The sequence below is a fragment of the Cherax quadricarinatus genome, chromosome 85 (genome assembly GCF_038502225.1).
Source record: "Cherax quadricarinatus isolate ZL_2023a chromosome 85, ASM3850222v1, whole genome shotgun sequence".
Lineage (NCBI taxonomy): Eukaryota > Metazoa > Arthropoda > Malacostraca > Decapoda > Parastacidae > Cherax > Cherax quadricarinatus.
Genome location: NC_091376.1, coordinates 7,225,727 through 7,247,114, shown reverse-complemented (window position 1 = coordinate 7,247,114; position 21,388 = coordinate 7,225,727). Strand labels below are relative to the sequence as shown.

Below are 21,388 nucleotides of genomic sequence, written 5' to 3'. Positions count from 1 at the left end.
ATAAACACGTGCAACACCTGGGTATCCGAAACGTTTCGCCCACGATGAAGATACCCAAGTACTACACATCTCATCCATAAGTGAAACATGAGGAAATATATGTAAATACAACAGACAAGAGTTATGCAAAGATTTGATAGAGATTGATGAGGCACTTGTGCAACATGTGTCTTTGTTCTGGAAACGTTTCGCCAGCCAGTGGCTTCTTCAGTCCAATGCAGAGAATGGTGGGAGATGAGGAGTTTGAGGTAATCAGTCCCTCAGCCTGGAGTTGATATCTTCAGTCCAAGACTGATGGACTGAACATATCGACTCCAGGCTGAGGGACCGATTACCCCAAACTCTTCCACCTCTCTCCGCGTCGGACTGAAGAAGCCTCTGGATGGCGAAACGTTTCAACAATAAAGGTGCTCAAATGTTGCACAACTCGAGGAGAAATGTTTTCCAATAATAAAGGCTTCAATATTACACAAATAACCCGGACATAGGAGAGAGAGAAAAGCTTAAGACGACGTTTCGCCCCCACCCTGAACCATTTACAAGTCCGTGTTAATTTTGGTAGAATTACCCACAATATTAGGTAAAAGGACACAAGTGCAACTAATGTGACATTTTATTGTGGCAACGTTTCGCTCTCCAGGAGCTTTATCAAGCCATTACAAAGCTCCTGGAGAGGGAAATGTTACGACAATAAAATGTCACCCTAGCTACACTTGTGTCCTTTTTTCCTAACATTTACAAGTCCGTCCAAGAAGGACCGAAACGTCGTGGTAAGCTCCTCTCTTCTATATGCGGGTTATATGTGCATTGTTCATGTTCTTTGCTTCCATATCTTGTGTGTTCTTTACTAACAAATAAATGAACGTAACAAGTATAACTGTAACTTACGTGATGGTCGTGGTCTGTGCGACGACTGGCTGGTGTGGAGAGGGATGGTCGTTCATATCGGTGTTTCCCGTATAACGGAGGGCGGCCACGAGGTCGGTACGATGTGTTATAACGCCCGCGTGTGTATGGTGGGCGGCCTCGTGTGGGCGTGTGAGAGGTAGAACTGTGCCGCGATGAAGCAGTGGAGGGCGTGGCAGTAAAACCTGGAGGTACGTGGGTGGGGTCGTCACCCACCTCGCACAGACCCTTAATCTTGAGTGTGTCTGCGGCCGCGAGGAGGGAATTGATCTGTTCCTGAGCCACGTCGATCTCCCCGCGGTAGACGAACTCGATAATGGCGCGTAGGTCCGCGAAGGCCACGTCCCGCGGCAGGATGACGATGGGGTGTTTGCATGGGTTGTTCTGCAACACAGCCTGGAAATAGGGCGAACAAGCTGCGAGAACCACCTTGTGTGCTCTCAACTGCTGGCCGCCTTCACAAGACAACGTCACATCCACGAACACCTGCAACACCAACAATGAATATAGAGATAGACAGTATAATAACATCTGACTATGATGGACAGTATAATCGACTAGATGACAGTATAATAACCTATGTGACTTGATGGGCAGTATAATAGACTAGATGACAGTATAATAACCTATGTGACAGTATAATACCTAAGTGACAGTATAATACCGTATGTGATATGTCGAGATATTTTATTAATAAAAATAAGATATCAGATATATTAAGAAAATTTCCTAAATTTGCTTGTAACAGATAAGTGAACTGAAGATATAAATCCAGATGTTCTCCTGTTAACCCTTTTGGGGCCTAGTTCCTAGGCCTATTGTGTATCCGTATGTTCTTGCACTACCATCCACAGGATGGATATGAGGTACACAATAAACTAGCCACTACCATCCACAGGATGGATATGAGGTACACAATAAACTAGCCACTACCATCCACAGGATGGATATGAGGTACACAATAAACTAGCCACTACCATCCACAGAATGGATATGAGGTACACAATAATCTAGCCACTACCATCCACAGGATGGATATGAGGTACACAATGCACTAACCACTTCGGTGGCAAAAATTTAAAATCAACAAAACCTGTCACACACATGCACGATATGAAAAAAAATTACCACAGTAAAAATAAGAAATAAAACCTGAGCACTTTCACGTTCTTACACACACATCTTCAGAGAAATAGGAAGAAGAGGCAAGAGAAGTACATTTTATATGTTAAACACTGAGGTGACAACACCTCACACAAACAGATCCGACATAAACCTAACCCACACATACGTTTGTTCAACATAAAGTTAAATTGTTTCCCTGACAAAGAACACACACTGTATTATAGTGAAAAATAGATTTACCTTTAAGATTATGAACAATATTTTGAACTCTAAACCTGTCAAGTTTATACAATCCAGAACACATATTTGAAATATGCTGTGACTAGACCTACCTGGAGTTCATTACCTTTGTAACTTGTGAGTTCATTACCTATGTACCTAGTTCAGCTATCAAAACTTTGGGGGCCCAGTCCCTGGACCCATTACGTACCTCTGTAATCTGTAAATACCTTTGTAACTTGTCATGATTGTGACTAGACCTACCTAGAGTTCATTACCTTTGTAAATTGTGAGTTCATTACCTTTGTAAATTGTGAGTTCATTACCTTTGTAAATTGTGAGTTCATTACCTTTGTAAATTGTGAGTTCATTACCTCTGTAACTTGCTCAGCTATCAAAACTTTGGAGTCCAGTCCCTGGACCAATTATGTACCTCTGTAATCTTTTGACTACCACCCACAGGATGGGTATGGGGTGCATAATAAACATATTAAACTAAAAACTGTGCATCATACTTGATAACAGATAATTCCACAATAATTCATTGGACCGCAGAACTACAAGGAAGTAATTCTTTGGCATCAGTCCAATATACACAATGGCTTGTATCTCTTACATGAATGAACTGGATTTCTGTCTACCAGATATCGCATATTTACGTGTTTCTCTTGCCTCTTCCTCTGAAGACGTGTGTAAGCACATGAAAGTGCACAGGTTTTATGCGTGAAAAATTGCAACACCTGCCACACATACGTACGAAAACCTGCAACAGAACACCTGTGAAACTTCTGCACGAACTCCCACAACACCACAACCTAACATCTGTTACCGCTATGCAAAAAAAATCCACAAGGATTAGTATCTATGCATCACACCGAATACATTTACAATATTACAGAAGGAAAGAATAGGGAAGTAATAAAGAAAAGTAATAAAGGGATAAATAAGGAGGCAGAACAAATAAGATTAGGGAGAGAAATGATACAAAATCCCAACAGGATGGTAAGAGAGGGAAATACAATACAATGCGATGCTTTACTGACGATGTTTCGCCCATGCCGTGGGTTCTAGCAAGTCAAGAACACAAACCTGGAGAGTCAGGTCAGGTGTGAGGCAAGTAATGGGTAAGTCAGGTCAGGTGTGAGGCAAGTAATGGGTAAGTCAGGTCAGGTGTGAGGCAAGTAATGGGTAAGTCAGGTCAGGTGTGAGGCAAGTAATGGGTAAGTCAGGTCAGGTGTGAGGCAAGTAATGGGTAAGTCAGGTCAGGTGTGAGGCAAGTAATGGGTAAGTCAGGTCAGGTGTGAGGCAAGTAATGGGTAAGTCAGGTCAGGTGTGAGGCAAGTAATGGGTAAGTCAGGTCAGGTGTGAGGCAAGTAATGGGTAAGTCAGGTCAGGTGTGAGGCAAGTAATGGGTAAGTCAGGTCAGGTGTGAGGCAAGTAATGGGTAAGTCAGGTCAGGTGTGAGGCAAGTAATGGGTAAGTCAGGTCAGGTGTGAGGCAAGTAATGGGTAAGTCAGGTCAGGTGTGAGGCAAGTAATGGGTAAGTCAGGTCAGGTGTGAGGCAAGTAATGGGTAAGTCAGGTCAGGTGTGAGGCAAGTAATGGGTAAGTCAGGTCAGGTGTGAGGCAAGTAATGGGTAAGTCAGGTCAGGTGTGAGGCAAGTAATGGGTAAGTCAGGTCAGGTGTGAGGCAAGTAATGGGTAAGTCAGGTCAGGTGTGAGGCAAGTAATGGGTAAGTCAGGTCAGGTGTGAGGCAAGTAATGGGTAAGTCAGGTCAGGTGTGAGGCAAGTAATGGGTAAGTCAGGTCAGGTGTGAGGCAAGTAATGGGTAAGTCAGGTCAGGTGTGAGGCAAGTAATGGGTGTGTACTCTACCTACTGCAGTGTTACTCTTGCTGTATTTTTATCAAGGTTGATGGACTGAACACATCGACTCCAGGCTGAGGGACTGATTACCTCAAACTCCTCCTCATCTTCCACCCTTCTTCTCTGTTTTGGACTGAAGCCACTGGCTGGCGAAACGTTCCCAGAATCAAGTTTCCCAGATGTTGCCCAAGTGTCGGAATTATTCACTTTCATAAACCATTATTCACTTTCATAAACCATTATTCACTTTAATAAACCATTATACACTTTCATAAACCATTATTCACTTTAATAAACCATTATACACTTTCATAAACCATTATTCACTTTCATAAACCATTATTCACTTTAATAAACCATTATTCACTTTCATAAACCATTATTCACTTTCATAAACCATTATTCACTTTCATAAACCATTATTCACTTTAATAAACCATTATACACTTTCATAAACCATTATTCACTTTAATAAACCATTATACACTTTCATAAACCATTATTCACTTTCATAAACCATTATTCACTTTCATAAACCATTATTCACTTTCATAAACCATTATTCACTTTCATTAACCATTATTCACTTTAATAAACCATTATTCACTTTAATAAACCATTATTCACTTTAATAAACCATTATTCACTTTCATAAACCATTATTCACTTTCATAAACCATTATTCACTTTCATAAACCATTATTCACTTTCATAAACCATTATTCACTTTCATTAACCATTATTCACTTTCATAAACCATTATTCACTTTCATAAACCATTATTCACTTTCATAAACCATTATTCACTTTCATAAACCATTATTCACTTTCATAAACCATTATTCACTTTAATAAACCATTATTCACTTTCATAAACCATTATTCACTTTAATAAACCATTATTCACTTTCATAAACCATTATTCACTTTCATAAACCATTATTCACTTTAATAAACCATTATTCACTTTCATAAACCATTATTCACTTTCATAAACCATTATTCACTTTCATAAACCATTATTCACTTTAATAAACCATTATTCACTTTAATAAACCATTATTCACTTTAATAAACCATTATTCACTTTTATAAACCAGCTATAGAAATTCTTCTTAGCTGTTGCCATACTGACGATGATCTAGACGCTTTCTGGCAAGTGACTCTGCTGCAGTGTACAAGCTGTTTCGGTGCTGGGACCTTGATCCAAACCCCAGGACCGAAACGTTTTCTAATATGTCCTAGTGTTTACTCATGTGTTTTTTTTAAACCAGGGTGTTTTTACAAACACCTTCGTACCTCAGGGCACAGTACTCGTCCCACTACTGTTCATGTACCTCAGGGCACAGTACTCGCCCCACTACTGTTCATGTACCTCAGGGCACAGTACTCGTCCCACTACTGTTCTTCTACCTCAGGGCACAGTACTCGTCCCACTGCTGTTCATGTACCTCAGGGCACAGTACTCGTCCCACTACTGTTCATGTACCTCAGGGCACAGTACTCGTCCCACTACTGTTCATGTACCTCAGGGCACAGTACTCGTCCCACTACTGTTCTTCTACCTCAGGGCACAGTACTCGTCCCACTACTGTTCATGTACCTCAGGGCACAGTACTCGTCCCACTACTGTTCATGTACCTCAGGGCACAGTACTCGTCCCACTACTGTTCATGTACCTCAGGGCACAGTACTCGTCCCACTACTGTTCTTCTACCTCAGGGCACAGTACTCGTCCCACTACTGTTCATGTACCTCAGGGCACAGTACTCGTCCCACTACTGTTCTTCTACCTCAGGGCACAGTACTCGTCCCACTACTGTTCATGTACCTCAGGGCACAGTACTCGTCCCACTACTGTTCATGTACCTCAGGGCACAGTACTCGTCCCACTACTGTTCTTCTACCTCAGGGCACAGTACTCGTCCCACTACTGTTCATGTACCTCAGGGCACAGTACTCGTCCCACTACTGTTCTTCTACCTCAGGGCACAGTACTCGTCCCACTACTGTTCATGTACCTCAGGGCACAGTACTCGTCCCACTACTGTTCATGTACCTCAGGGCACAGTACTCGTCCCACTACTGTTCTTCTACCTCAGGGCACAGTACTCGTCCCACTACTGTTCATGTACCTCAGGGCACAGTACTCGTCCCACTACTGTTCATGTACCTCAGGGCACAGTACTCGTCCCACTACTGTTCTTCTACCTCAGGGCACAGTACTCGTCCCACTACTGTTCATGTACCTCAGGGCACAGTACTCGTCCCACTACTGTTCATGTACCTCAGGGCACAGTACTCGTCCCACTACTGTTCATGTACCTCAGGGCACAGTACTCGTCCCACTACTGTTCATGTACCTCAGGGCACAGTACTCGTCCCACTACTGTTCATGTACCTCAGGGCACAGTACTCGTCCCACTACTGTTCATGTACCTCAGGGCACAGTACTCGTCCCACTACTGTTCATGTACCTCAGGGCACAGTACTCGTCCCACTACTGTTCATGTACCTCAGGGCACAGTACTCGTCCCACTACTGTTCATGTACCTCAGGGCACAGTACTCGTCCCACTACTGTTCATGTACCTCAGGGCACAGTACTCGTCCCACTACTGTTCATGTACCTCAGGGCACAGTACTCGTCCCACTACTGTTCATGTACCTGAGGGCACAGTACTCGTCCCACTACTGTTCATGTACCTCAGGGCACAATACTCGTCCCACTACTGTTCATGTACCTCAGGGCACAGTACTCGTCCCACTACTGTTCATGTACCTCAGGGCACAGTACTCGTCCCACTACTGTTCATGTACCTCAGGGCACAGTACTCGTCCCACTACTGTTCATGTACCTCAGGGCACAGTACTCGTCCCACTACTGTTCATGTACCTCAGGGCACAGTACTCGTCCCACTACTGTTCATGTACCTCAGGGCACAGTACTCGTCCCACTACTGTTCATGTACCTCAGGGCACAGTACTCGTCCCACTACTGTTCATGTACCTCAGGGCACAGTACTCGTCCCACTACTGTTCATGTACCTCAGGGCACAGTACTCGTCCCACTACTGTTCATGTACCTCAGGGCACAGTACTCGTCCCACTACTGTTCATGTACCTCAGGGCACAGTACTCGTCCCACTACTGTTCATGTACCTCAGGGCACAGTACTCGTCCCACTACTGTTCATGTACCTCAGGGCACAGTCAGGGCACAGTACTCGCCCCACTACTGTTCATGTACCTCAGGGCACAGTACTCGTCCCACTACTGTTCATGTACCTCAGGGCACAGTACTCGTCCCACTACTGTTCATGTACCTCAGGGCACAGTACTCGTCCCACTACTGTTCATGTACCTCAGGGCACAGTACTCGTCCCACTACTGTTCTTCTACCTCAGGGCACAGTACTCGTCCCACTACTGTTCATGTACCTCAGGGCACAGTACTCGTCCCACTACTGTTCATGGGCACAGTACTCGTCCCACTACTGTTCTTCTACCTCAGGGCACAGTACTCGTCCCACTACTGTTCATCTACCTCAGGGCACAGTACTCGTCCCACTACTGTTCATGTACCTCAGGGCACAGTACTCGTCCCACTACTGTTCATGTACCTCAGGGCACAGTACTCGTCCCACTACTGTTCATGTACCTCAGGGCACAGTACTCGTCCCACTACTGTTCATGTACCTCAGGGCACAGTACTCGTCCCACTACTGTTCATGTACCTCAGGGCACAGTACTCGTCCCACTACTGTTCATGTACCTCAGGGCACAGTACTCGTCCCACTACTGTTCATGTACCTCAGGGCACAGTACTCGTCCCACTACTGTTCATGTACCTCAGGGCACAGTACTCGTCCCACTACTGTTCATGTACCTCAGGGCACAGTACTCGTCCCACTACTGTTCATGTACCTCAGGGCACAGTACTCGTCCCACTACTGTTCATGTACCTCAGGGCACAGTACTCGTCCCACTACTGTTCATGTACCTCAGGGCACAGTACTCGTCCCACTACTGTTCATGTACCTCAGGGCACAGTACTCGTCCCACTACTGTTCATGTACCTCACAGTACTCGGTTCACAGGGCACAGTACTCGTCCCACTACTGTTCATGTACCTCAGGGCACAGTACTCGTCCCACTACTGTTCATGTACCTCAGGGCACAGTACTCGTCCCACTACTGTTCATGTACCTCAGGGCACAGTACTCGCCCCACTACTGTTCATGTACCTCAGGGCACAGTACTCGTCCCACTACTGTTCATGTACCTCAGGGCACAGTACTCGTCCCACTACTGTTCATGTACCTCAGGGCACAGTACTCGTCCCACTACTGTTCATGTACCTCAGGGCACAGTACTCGTCCCACTACTGTTCATGTACCTCAGGGCACAGTACTCGTCCCACTACTGTTCATGTACCTCAGGGCACAGTACTCGTCCCACTACTGTTCATGTACCTCAGGGCACAGTACTCGTCCCACTACTGTTCATGTACCTCAGGGCACAGTACTCGTCCCACTACTGTTCATGTACCTCAGGGCACAGTACTCGTCCCACTACTGTTCATGTACCTCAGGGCACAGTACTCGTCCCACTACTGTTCATGTACCTCAGGGCACAGTACTCACGTCACAGTACTCGTCCCACTACTGTTCATGTACCTCAGGGCACAGTACTCGTCCCACTACTGTTCATGTACCTCAGGGCACAGTACTCGTCCCACTACTGTTCATGTACCTCAGGGCACAGTACTCGTCCCACTACTGTTCATGTACCTCAGGGCACAGTACTCGTCCCACTACTGTTCATGTACCTCAGGGCACAGTACTCGTCCCACTACTGTTCATGTACCTCAGGGCACAGTACTCGTCCCACTACTGTTCATGTACCTCAGGGCACAGTACTCGTCCCACTACTGTTCATGTACCTCAGGGCACAGTACTCGTCCCACTACTGTTCATGTACCTCAGGGCACAGTACTCGTCCCACTACTGTTCATGTACCTCAGGGCACAGTACTCGTCCCACTACTGTTCATGTACCTCAGGGCACAGTACTCGTCCCACTACTGTTCATGTACCTCAGGGCACAGTACTCGTCCCACTACTGTTCATGTACCTCAGGGCACAGTACTCGTCCCACTACTGTTCATGTACCTCAGGGCACAGTACTCGTCCCACTACTGTTCATGTACCTCAGGGCACAGTACTCGTCCCACTACTGTTCATGTACCTCAGGGCACAGTACTCGTCCCACTACTGTTCATGTACCTCAGGGCACAGTACTCGTCCCACTACTGTTCATGTACCTCAGGGCACAGTACTCGTCCCACTACTGTTCATGTACCTCAGGGCACAGTACTCGTCCCACTACTGTTCATGTACCTCAGGGCACAGTACTCGTCCCACTACTGTTCATGTACCTCAGGGCACAGTACTCGTCCCACTACTGTTCATGTACCTCAGGGCACAGTACTCGTCCCACTACTGTTCATGTACCTCAGGGCACAGTACTCGTCCCACTACTGTTCATGTACCTCAGGGCACAGTACTCGTCCCACTACTGTTCATGTACCTCAGGGCACAGTACTCGTCCCACTACTGTTCATGTACCTCAGGGCACAGTACTCGTCCCACTACTGTTCATGTACCTCAGGGCACAGTACTCGTCCCACTACTGTTCATGTACCTCAGGGCACAGTACTCGTCCCACTACTGTTCATGTACCTCAGGGCACAGTACTCGCCCCACTACTGATCTTCATGTACCTCAGGGCACAGTACTCGTCCCACTACTGTTCATGTACCTCAGGGCACAGTACTCGTGTTCATGTACCCACAGTACTCGTCCCACTACTGTTCATGTACTCAGGGCACAGTACTCGTCCCACTCTGTTCATGTACCTCAGGGCACAGTACTCGTCCCACTACTGTTCTGTTCATGTACCTCAGGGCACAGTACTCGTCCCACTACTGTTCATGTACCTCAGGGCACAGTACTCGTCCCACTACTGTTCATGTACTCGTCCCTACTGTTCATGTACTCAGTACTCGCCCCACTACTGTTCATACCTCAGGGCACAGTACTCGTCCCACTACTGTTCATGTACCTCAGGGCACAGTACTCGTACTACTGTCATGTACCTCACTACTGTTCTTCATACCTCAGGGCACAGTACTCGTCCCACTACTGTTCATGTACCTCAGGGCACAGTACTCGTCCCACTACTGTTCATGTACCTCAGGGCACAGTACTCGTCCCACTACTGTTCATGTACCTCAGGGCACAGTACTCGTCCCACTACTGTTCATGTAACTCAGGGCACAGTACTCGTCCCACTACTGTTCATGTGTACCTCAGGGCACAGTACTCGTCCCACTACTGTTCATGTACCTCAGGGCACAGTACTCGTCCCACTACTGTTCATGTACCTCAGGGCACAGTACTCGTCCCACTACTGGTACCTCAGGGCACAGTACTCGTCCCACTACTGTTCATGTATCTCAGGGCACAGTACTCGTCCCACTACTGTTCATGTACCTCAGGGCACAGTACTCGTCCCACTACTGTTCATGTATCTCAGGGCACAGTACTCGTCCCACTACTGCACAGTACTCGTCCCACTACTGTTCATGTACCTCAGGGCACAGTACTCGTCCCACTACTGTTCATGTACCTACTCGTCCCACTACTGGTACCTCAGGGCACAGTACTCGTCCCACTACTGTTCATGTACCTCAGGGCACAGTACTCGTCCCACTACTGTTCATGTACCTCAGGGCACAGTACTCGTCCCACTACTGTTCATGTACCTCAGGGCACAGTACTCGTCCCACTACTGTTCATGTACCTCAGGGCACAGTACTCGTCCCACTACTGTTCATGTACCTCAGGGCACAGTACTCGTCCCACTACTGTTCATGTACCTCAGGGCACAGTACTCGTCCCACTACTGTTCATGTACCTCAGGGCACAGTACTCGTCCCACTACTGTTCATGTACCTCAGGGCACAGTACTCGTCCCACTACTGTTCATGTACCTCAGGGCACAGTACCTCAGGGCACAGTACTCGTCCCACTACTGTTCATGTACCTCAGGGCACAGTACTCGTCCCACTACTGTTCATGTACCTCAGGGCACAGTACTCGTCCCACTACTGTTCATGTACCTCAGGGCACAGTACTCGTCCCACTACTGTTCATGTACCTCAGGGCACAGTACTCGTCCCACTACTGTTCATGTACCTCAGGGCACAGTACTCGTCCCACTACTGTTCATGTACCTCAGGGCACAGTACTCGTCCCACTACTGTTCATGTACCTCAGGGCACAGTACTCGTCCCACTACTGTTCATGTACCTCAGGGCACAGTACTCGTCCCACTACTGTTCATGTACCTCAGGGCACAGTACTCGTCCCACTACTGTTCATGTACCTCAGGGCACAGTACTCGTCCCACTACTGTTCATGTACCTCAGGGCACAGTACTCGTCCCACTACTGTTCATGTATCTCAGGGCACAGTACTCGTCCCACTACTGTTCATGTACCTCAGGGCACAGTACTCGTCCCACTACTGTTCATGTACCTCAGGGCACAGTACTCGTCCCACTACTGTTCATGTACCTCAGGGCACAGTACTCGTCCCACTACTGTTCATGTACCTCAGGGCACAGTACTCGTCCCACTACTGTTCATGTACCTCAGGGCACAGTACTCGTCCCACTACTGTTCATGTATCTCAGGGCACAGTACTCGTCCCACTACTGTTCATGTACCTCAGGGCACAGTACTCGTCCCACTACTGTTCATGTACCTCAGGGCACAGTACTCGTCCCACTACTGTTCATGTACCTCAGGGCACAGTACTCGTCCCACTACTGTTCATGTATCTCAGGGCACAGTACTCGTCCCACTACTGTTCATGTATCTCAGGGCACAGTACTCGTCCCACTACTGTTCATGTACCTCAGGGCACAGTACTCGCCCCACTACTGTTCATGTATCTCAGGGCACAGTACTCGTCCCACTACTGTTCATGTATCTCAGGGCACAGTACTCGTCCCACTACTGTTCATGTACCTCAGGGCACAGTACTCGCCCCACTACTGTTCTTCTACCTCAGGGCACAGTACTCGTCCCACTACTGTTCATGTATCTCAGGGCACAGTACTCGTCCCACTACTGTTCATGTACCTCAGGGCACAGTACTCGCCCCACTACTGTTCATGTACCTCAGGGCACAGTACTCGTCCCACTACTGTTCATGTACCTCAGGGCACAGTACTCGTCCCACTACTGTTCATGTACCTCAGGGCACAGTACTCGTCCCACTACTGTTCATGTACCTCAGGGCACAGTACTCGTCCCACTACTGTTCATGTACCTCAGGGCACAGTACTCGTCCCACTACTGTTCATGTACCTCAGGGCACAGTACTCGCCCCACTACTGTTCATGTACCTCAGGGCACAGTACTCGTCCCACTACTGTTCATGTATCTCAGGGCACAGTACTCGTTCCACTACTGTTCATGTACCTCAGGGCACAGTACTCGTCCCACTACTGTTCATGTACCTCAGGGCACAGTACTCGTCCCACTACTGTTCTTCTACCTCAGGGCACAGTACTCGTCCCACTACTGTTCATGTATCTCAGGGCACAGTACTCGTCCCACTACTGTTCTTCTACCTCAGGGCACAGTACTCGTCCCACTACTGTTCATGTATCTCAGGGCACAGTACTCGTCCCACTACCGTTCTTCTACCTCAGGGCACAGTACTCGTCCCACTACTGTTCATGTACCTCAGGGCACAGTACTCGTCCCACTACTGTTCTTCTACCTCAGGGCACAGTACTCGTCCCACTACTGTTCATGTACCTCAGGGCACAGTACTCGTCGCACTACTGTTCTTCTACCTCAGGGCACAGTACTCGTCCCACTACTGTTCATGTATCTCAGGGCACAGTACTCGTCCCACTACTGTTCATGTACCTCAGGGCACAGTACTCGTCCCACTACTGTTCATGTACCTCAGGGCACAGTACTCGTCCCACTACTGTTCATGTATCTCAGGGCACAGTACTCGTCCCACTACTGTTCATGTACCTCAGGGCACAGTACTCGTCCCACTACTGTTCATGTACCTCAGGGCACAGTACTCGTCCCACTACTGTTCATGTACCTCAGGGCACAGTACTCGTCCCACTACTGTTCATGTACCTCAAGGCACAGTACTCGTCCCACTACTGTTCATGTACCTCAGGGCACAGTACTCGTCCCACTACTGTTCATGTACCTCAGGGCACAGTACTCGTCCCACTACTGTTCATGTACCTCAGGGCACAGTACTCGTCCCACTACTGTTCTTCTACCTCAGGGCACAGTACTCGTCCCACTACTGTTCATGTACCTCAGGGCACAGTACTCGTCCCACTACTGTTCTTCTACCTCAGGGCACAGTACTCGTCCCACTACTGTTCATGTATCTCAGGGCACAGTACTCGTCCCACTACTGTTCATGTACCTCAGGGCACAGTACTCGTCCCACTACTGTTCATGTACCTCAGGGCACAGTACTCGTCCCACTACTGTTCATGTATCTCAGGGCACAGTACTCGTCCCACTACTGTTCATGTACCTCAGGGCACAGTACTCGTCCCACTACTGTTCATGTACCTCAGGGCACAGTACTCGTCCCACTACTGTTCATGTACCTCAGGGCACAGTACTCGTCCCACTACTGTTCATGTATCTCAGGGCACAGTACTCGTCCCACTACTGTTCATGTACCTCAGGGCACAGTACTCGTCCCACTACTGTTCATGTACCTCAGGGCACAGTACTCGTCCCACTACTGTTCATGTATCTCAGGGCACAGTACTCGTCCCACTACTGTTCATGTACCTCAGGGCACAGTACTCGTCCCACTACTGTTCATGTACCTCAGGGCACAGTACTCGTCCCACTACTGTTCATGTACCTCAGGGCACAGTACTCGTCCCACTACTGTTCATGTACCTCAGGGCACAGTACTCGTCCCACTACTGTTCATGTATCTCAGGGCACAGTACTCGTCCCACTACTGTTCATGTACCTCAGGGCACAGTACTCGTCCCACTACTGTTCATGTATCTCAGGGCACAGTACTCGTCCCACTACTGTTCATGTACCTCAGGGCACAGTACTCGTCCCACTACTGTTCATGTACCTCAGGGCACAGTACTCGTCCCACTACTGTTCATGTACCTCAGGGCACAGTACTCGTCCCACTACTGTTCATGTATCTCAGGGCACAGTACTCGTCCCACTACTGTTCATGTACCTCAGGGCACAGTACTCGTCCCACTACTGTTCATGTACCTCAGGGCACAGTACTCGTCCCACTACTGTTCATGTATCTCAGGGCACAGTACTCGTCCCACTACTGTTCTCCATGTTATTTCTAACACAGACAAGAACATACATCATAGTGTTTTACGTTTTGCTGATGATGCCAGAATTTTGATGAGAATGTTGTTCATCAAGGAGTCGGTGAATCTTCAAGGATGTATAAAACTAAGCTTTCCAGTGGCCACAGACAACCTTTGATGAGGTTCAAGAATCTACTCTCGGAGCCCGGCCATGGGACAAGCTCGTCTGGGGCTTGCCTGGTCAACCAGGCTGTTGCTGCTGAAGGCCCGCTGCCTCACATATCCATTACAGCCTGGTTGATCTGGCACCTGGTGAAGATACTCGTCCAGTTTTCTCTTGAAGACTTCTACACTTGTTCCAGCAGTGTTTCTGATATCTTCTTGAAGACTTCTACACTTGTTCCAGCAGTGTTTCTGATATCTTCTTGAAGACTTCTACACTTGTTCCAGCAGTGTTTCTGATATCTTCTTGAAGACTTCTACACTTGTTCCAGCAGTGTTTCTGATATCTTCTTGAAGACTTCTACACTTGTTCCAGCAGTGTTTCTGATATCTTCTTGAAGACTTCTACACTTGTTCCAGCAGTGTTTCTGATATCTTCTTGAAGACTTCTACACTTGTTCCAGCAGTGTTTCTGATACCTTCTTGAAGACTTCTACACTTGTTCCAGCAGTGTTTCTGATATCTTCTTGAAGACTTCTACACTTGTTCCAGCAGTGTTTCTGATATCTTCTTGAAGACTTCTACACTTGTTCCAGCAGTGTTTCTGATATCTTCTTGAAGACTTCTACACTTGTTCCAGCAGTGTTTCTGATATCTTCTTGAAGACTTCTACACTTGTTCCAGCAGTGTTTCTGATATCTTCTTGAAGACTTCTACACTTGTTCAAGCAGTGTTTCTGATATCTTCTTGAAGACTTCTACACTTGTTCCAGCAGTGTTTCTGATATCTTCTTGAAGACTTCTACACTTGTTCCAGCAGTGTTTCTGATACCTTCTTGAAGACTTCTACACTTGTTCCAGCAGTGTTTCTGATATCTTCTTGAAGACTTCTACACTTGTTCCAGCAGTGTTTCTGATACCTTCTTGAAGACTTCTACACTTGTTCCAGCAGTGTTTCTGATATCTTCTTGAAGACTTCTACACTTGTTCCAGCAGTGTTTCTGATATCTTCTTGAAGACTTCTACACTTGTTCCAGCAGTGTTTCTGATATCTTCTTGAAGACTTCTACACTTGTTCCAGCAGTGTTTCTGATACCTTCTTGAAGACTTCTACACTTGTTCCAGCAGTGTTTCTGATATCTTCTTGAAGACTTCTACACTTGTTCCAGCAGTGTTTCTGATATCTTCTTGAAGACTTCTACACTTGTTCCAGCAGTGTTTCTGATATCTTCTTGAAGACTTCTACACTTGTTCCAGCAGTGTTTCTGATATCTTCTTGAAGACTTCTACACTTGTTCCAGCAGTGTTTCTGATATCTTCTTGAAGACTTCTACACTTGTTCCAGCAGTGTTTCTGATATCTTCTTGAAGACTTCTACACTTGTTCCAGCAGTGTTTCTGATATCTTCTTGAAGACTTCTACACTTGTTCCAGCAGTGTTTCTGATATCTTCTTGAAGACTTCTACACTTGTTCAAGCAGTGTTTCTGATATCTTCTTGAAGACTTCTACACTTGTTCCAGCAGTGTTTCTGATATCTTCTTGAAGACTTCTACACTTGTTCCAGCAGTGTTTCTGATACCTTCTTGAAGACTTCTACACTTGTTCCAGCAGTGTTTCTGATATCTTCTTGAAGACTTTTACACTTGTTCCAGCAGTGCTTCTGATATCTTCTTGAAGACTTCTACACTTGTTCCAGCAGTGTTTCTGATACCTTCTTGAAGACTTCTACACTTGTTCCAGCAGTGTTTCTGATACCTTCTTGAAGACTTCTACACTTGTTCCAGCAGTGTTTCTGATATCTTCTTGAAGACTTCTACACTTGTTCCAGCAGTGTTTCTGATATCTTCTTGAAGACTTCTACACTTGTTCAAGCAGTGTTTCTGATATCTTCTTGAAGACTTCTACACTTGTTCAAGCAGTGTTTCTGATATCTTCTTGAAGACTTCTACACTTGTTCCAGCAGTGCTTCTGATATCTTCTTGAAGACTTCTACACTTGTTCCAGCAGTGTTTCTGATATCTTCTTGAAGACTTCTACACTTGTTCCAGCAGTGTTTCTGATATCTTCTTGAAGACTTCTACACTTGTTCCAGCAGTGTTTCTGATATCTTCTTGAAGACTTCTACACTTGTTCCAGCAGTGTTTCTGATATCTTCTTGAAGACTTCTACACTTGTTCCAGCAGTGTTTCTGATATCTTCTTGAAGACTTCTACACTTGTTCCAGCAGTGTTTCTGATATCTTCTTGAAGACTTCTACACTTGTTCCAGCAGTGTTTCTGATATCTTCTTGAAGACTTCTACACTTGTTCCAGCAGTGTTTCTGATACCTTCTTGAAGACTTCTACACTTGTTCCAGCAGTGTTTCTGATATCTTCTTGAAGACTTCTACACTTGTTCCAGCAGTGTTTCTGATATCTTCTTGAAGACTTCTACACTTGTTCCAGCAGTGTTTCTGATATCTTCTTGAAGACTTCTACACTTGTTCCAGCAGTGTTTCTGATATCTTCTTGAAGACTTCTACACTTGTTCCAGCAGTGTTTCTGATATCTTCTTGAAGACTTCTACACTTGTTCCAGCAGTGTTTCTGATATCTTCTTGAAGACGTCTACACTTGTTCCAGCAGTGTTTCTGATATCTTCTTGAAGACTTCTACACTTGTTCCAGCAGTGTTTCTGATATCTTCTTAAAGACTTCTACACTTGTTCCAGCAGTGTTTCTGATATCTTCTTGAAGACTTCTACACTTGTTCCAGCAGTGTTTCTGATATCTTCTTGAAGGCTTCTACACTTGTTCCAGCAGTGTTTCTGATATCTTCTGGTAAGATGTTCACTAGTCTAGGGCCACGAATGTTGAGACAGTGTAATGTTCAATGAAGGAAAATTTCAGTTGCTCTACGTAAGGACTGGGGAAGTTAAGACAGAGTACAAGACAAACTCGAATCATTCAATAGAGCAGAAGTTCAGTGTGAAAGACCTGGGAGTGGTAATGTCAGCGGATCTCAATTTCAAGGATTACAACAACATTGCTATTGCTACCAAAAGGAAAATATTAGTCTGGATAACATGAACATTCAAACCAGAAGATACCGAGCCAATGATGATACTTTTCAAGTCACCGTTTCTCTCTAGGCTGGAATTTTGCTATACTAATGACCTTCTTTAAGGCAGAAGAATTTGCAGAGCTTGGGAAATGTACGGGGATCCTTCACTGCTCATATCAATTCAAACTTCTGAACTATACAGAACGTTAGAAATCTCTTGTATTGAACTCCTTGGAACATGGGCGAGAAAGGTACATCATAATTTACACCTGGAAAATCCTGAAGGGATTAGTGCCAAACCTGCACACTGAAATACCATTATGAAGGCACGAGACTTGGCAGACAGTATAAAATACCTCTGATGAATAGCTGGGGCACGATGAATAGAGAGAGAGAGAGAAAGAGAGAGAGAGAGAGAGAGAGAGAGAGAGAGAGAGAGAGAGAGAGAGAGAGAGAGAGAGAGAGAGAGAGAGAGAGAGACACAGAGACAGAGACAGAGAGACAGAGAGAGAGAGAGACAGAGAGAGAGAGAGACAGAGAGAGAGACAGAGAGAGAGTTTAGTAAGTGTAAGAGGACCTCGACTTTTCAACGCATTCCCTTCGTGCATAATTGGAATTACTAAAAAACCTTAGGCTGTCCTCAAAAGGATACTTAATTAAACTCCCTAAGCCAGTTACTGATCAGCAGAGCTGCGTCGCATATGTTGGACTACATGCAGCCAGCACCAACACCTTGGTCGATCATGCAAGCAACTGTAAGGCCTGGTCTGGGACCGGTCTGCTGGAGCAGTGACCGCCCCATGACGCCAGATGACCTCGGTCACTTGTCATCACCCGTACCACATTGAACACACTGTTTCTTGCTCAATCAGCGAAGTTAAGTAACGCTGGGTTTGGGTGACCTTCCAGGCATACCAAATACTGTCAGCATCACTAACGAGCCTCTGGGTACTCATCAAAGGTATATACACAGACAACATACTCACCAAAACTCCTACAGAGGTCAGATTCACACAAGCCGACGGCAATCTCCCATTCGTCAGTGTTCTCTGCAAACCTGACCATAAACTGTTTTAAAATTACCATAAACCCACCAACCTATACGCTCTCCTCTACTTGCACCCAAAGAGCAAGTGTTGCATCGTCTTGGGTGTCTTCTTATGAGCTCTCTTTATCTGCAGCAACAGATTCCTTGAAGAATGCTATTTCCAGGTACAAGTATTTTCTAAGCTCACTGCCAATGTTATTTCCTCAGAGATTGCGAACGTCGTGAATATAACATCAACTTGCTTAGATGAGACAGCGCCAAGACATATGGTCCTCCATAACAACTCCATTGTCATACATACCTCCAGTATTTCCTCCACCAAATGCTACGTAGGCGGCACTGCCTCCACTATGAACACTAAGCACTGCCTCCACTATGATCACTAAGCACTACCTCCACTATGATCACTAAGCACTGCCTCCACTATGATCACTAACCACTGCCTCCACTATGATCACTAAGCACTACCTCCACTATGATCACTAAGCACTGCCTCCACTATGATCACTAACCACTGCCTCCACTATGATCACTAAGCACTACCTCCACTATGATCACTAAGCACTGCCTCCACTATGATCACTAACCACTGCCTCCACTATGATCACTAAGCACTACCTCCACTATGATCACTAAGCACTGCCTCCACTATGATCACTAACCACTGCCTCCACTATGATCACTAAGCACTGCCTCCACTATGAACACTAAGCACTGCCTCCACTATGATCACTAAGCACTACCTCCACTATGATCACTAAGCACTGCCTCCACTATGATCACTAAGCACTGCCTCCACTATGATCACTAACCACTGCCTCCACTATGATCACTAAGCACTGCCTCCACTATGATCACTAAGCACTGCCTTCACTATGATCACTAAGCACTACCTCCACTATGATCACTAAGCACTGCCTCCACTATGAACACTAAGCACTGCCTCCACTATGATCACTAAGCACTACCTCCACTATGATCACTAAGCACTGCCTCCACTATGATCACTAACCACTGCCTCCACTATGATCACTAAGCACTGCCTCCACTATGATCACTAAGCACTGCCTCCACTATGATCACTAAGCACTGCCTTCACTATGATCACTAAGCACTGCCTCCACTATGATCACTAAGCACTGCCTTCACTATGATCACTAAGCACTGCCTCCACTATGATCATTAAGCACTGCCTCCACTATGATCATTAAGCACTGCCTTCACTATGATCACTAAGCACTGCCTTCACTATGATCACTAAGCACTGCCTCCACTATGATCACTAAGCACTGCCTCCACTATGATCACTAAGCACTGCCTCCACTATGATCACTAAGCACTGCCTCCACTATGATCACTAAGCACTGCCTTCACTATGATCACTAAGCACTGCCTCCACTATGATCACTAAGCACTGCCTTCACTATGATCACTAAGCACTGCCTCCACTATGATCACTAAGCACTACCTCCACTATGATCACTAAGCACTACCTCCACTATGATCACTAAGCACTACCTCCACTATGATCACTAAGCACTACCTTCACTATGATCACTAAGCACTACCTTCACTATGATCACTAAGCACTACCTTCACTATGATCACTAAGCACTACCTCCACTATGATCACTAACCACTGCCTCCACTATGATCACTAAGCACTGCCTCCACTATGATCACTAAGCACTGCCTCCACTATGATCACTAAGCACTGCCTCCACTATGATCACTAAGCACTACCTCCACTATGATCACTAAGCACTGCCTCCACTATGATCACTAAGCACTGCCTCCACTATGATCACTAAGCACTGCCTCCACTATGATCACTAAGCACTACCTCCACTATGATCACTAAGCACTGCCTCCACTATGATCACTAAGCACTGCCTCCACTATGATCACTAAGCACTACCTCCACTATGATCACTAAGCACTACCTTCACTATGATCACTAAGCACTACCTTCACTATGATCACTAAGCACTACCTTCACTATGATCACTAAGCACTGCCTCCACTATGATCACTAAGCACTACCTCCACTATGATCACTAAGCACTACCTTCACTATGATCACTAAGCACTACCTTCACTACGATCACTAAGCACTACCTCCACTATGATCACTAAGCACTACCTCCACTATGATCACTAAGCACTGCCTTCACTATGATCACTAAGCACTGCCTCCACTATGATCACTAAGCACTGCCTCCACTATGATCACTAAGCACTGCCTCCACTATGATCACTAAGCACTGCCTCCACTATGATCACTGATACCACCAGTAATGTACACTACCACTGCAGGGTTATACACATTAATGGTATACACATTCCCTTGTAACGAACTGTGGCAAACTATACGGCGGCGAAACATCAGGGAACCTCCACAAATGTATTCCTGTACAGAATATGCCAGCAGAACTGATAACTTGCATAACACCTGTGTTTCACACCTGAACTTTCCACAACAACTTGATTAATTACAATAATGTAATACTCACTGTTAAGATAGCTGAGATGTGCTGTTCACTGTTAAGATAGCTGAGATGTGCTGTTCACTGTTAAGATAGCTGAGATGTACTGTTCAC

The 21,388-nt window shown here is 46.2% G+C and overlaps 1 protein-coding gene across 4 annotated transcripts in view; it reads right to left on the bottom strand.

Moving 5' to 3' along the window:
- Positions 1 to 21,388, bottom strand: part of LOC128703294 (protein bric-a-brac 1) — a 379,783-nt gene that overhangs the window by 227,922 nt on the left and 130,473 nt on the right. For all 4 annotated transcript variants that reach the window (XM_070103316.1, XM_070103315.1, XM_070103318.1 and 1 more), the window contains exon 3: positions 889 to 1,392. In XM_070103316.1, coding sequence (XP_069959417.1) covers positions 889 to 1,392 — 504 coding nt within the window. The remainder of the gene's footprint in view (positions 1 to 888; positions 1,393 to 21,388) is intronic.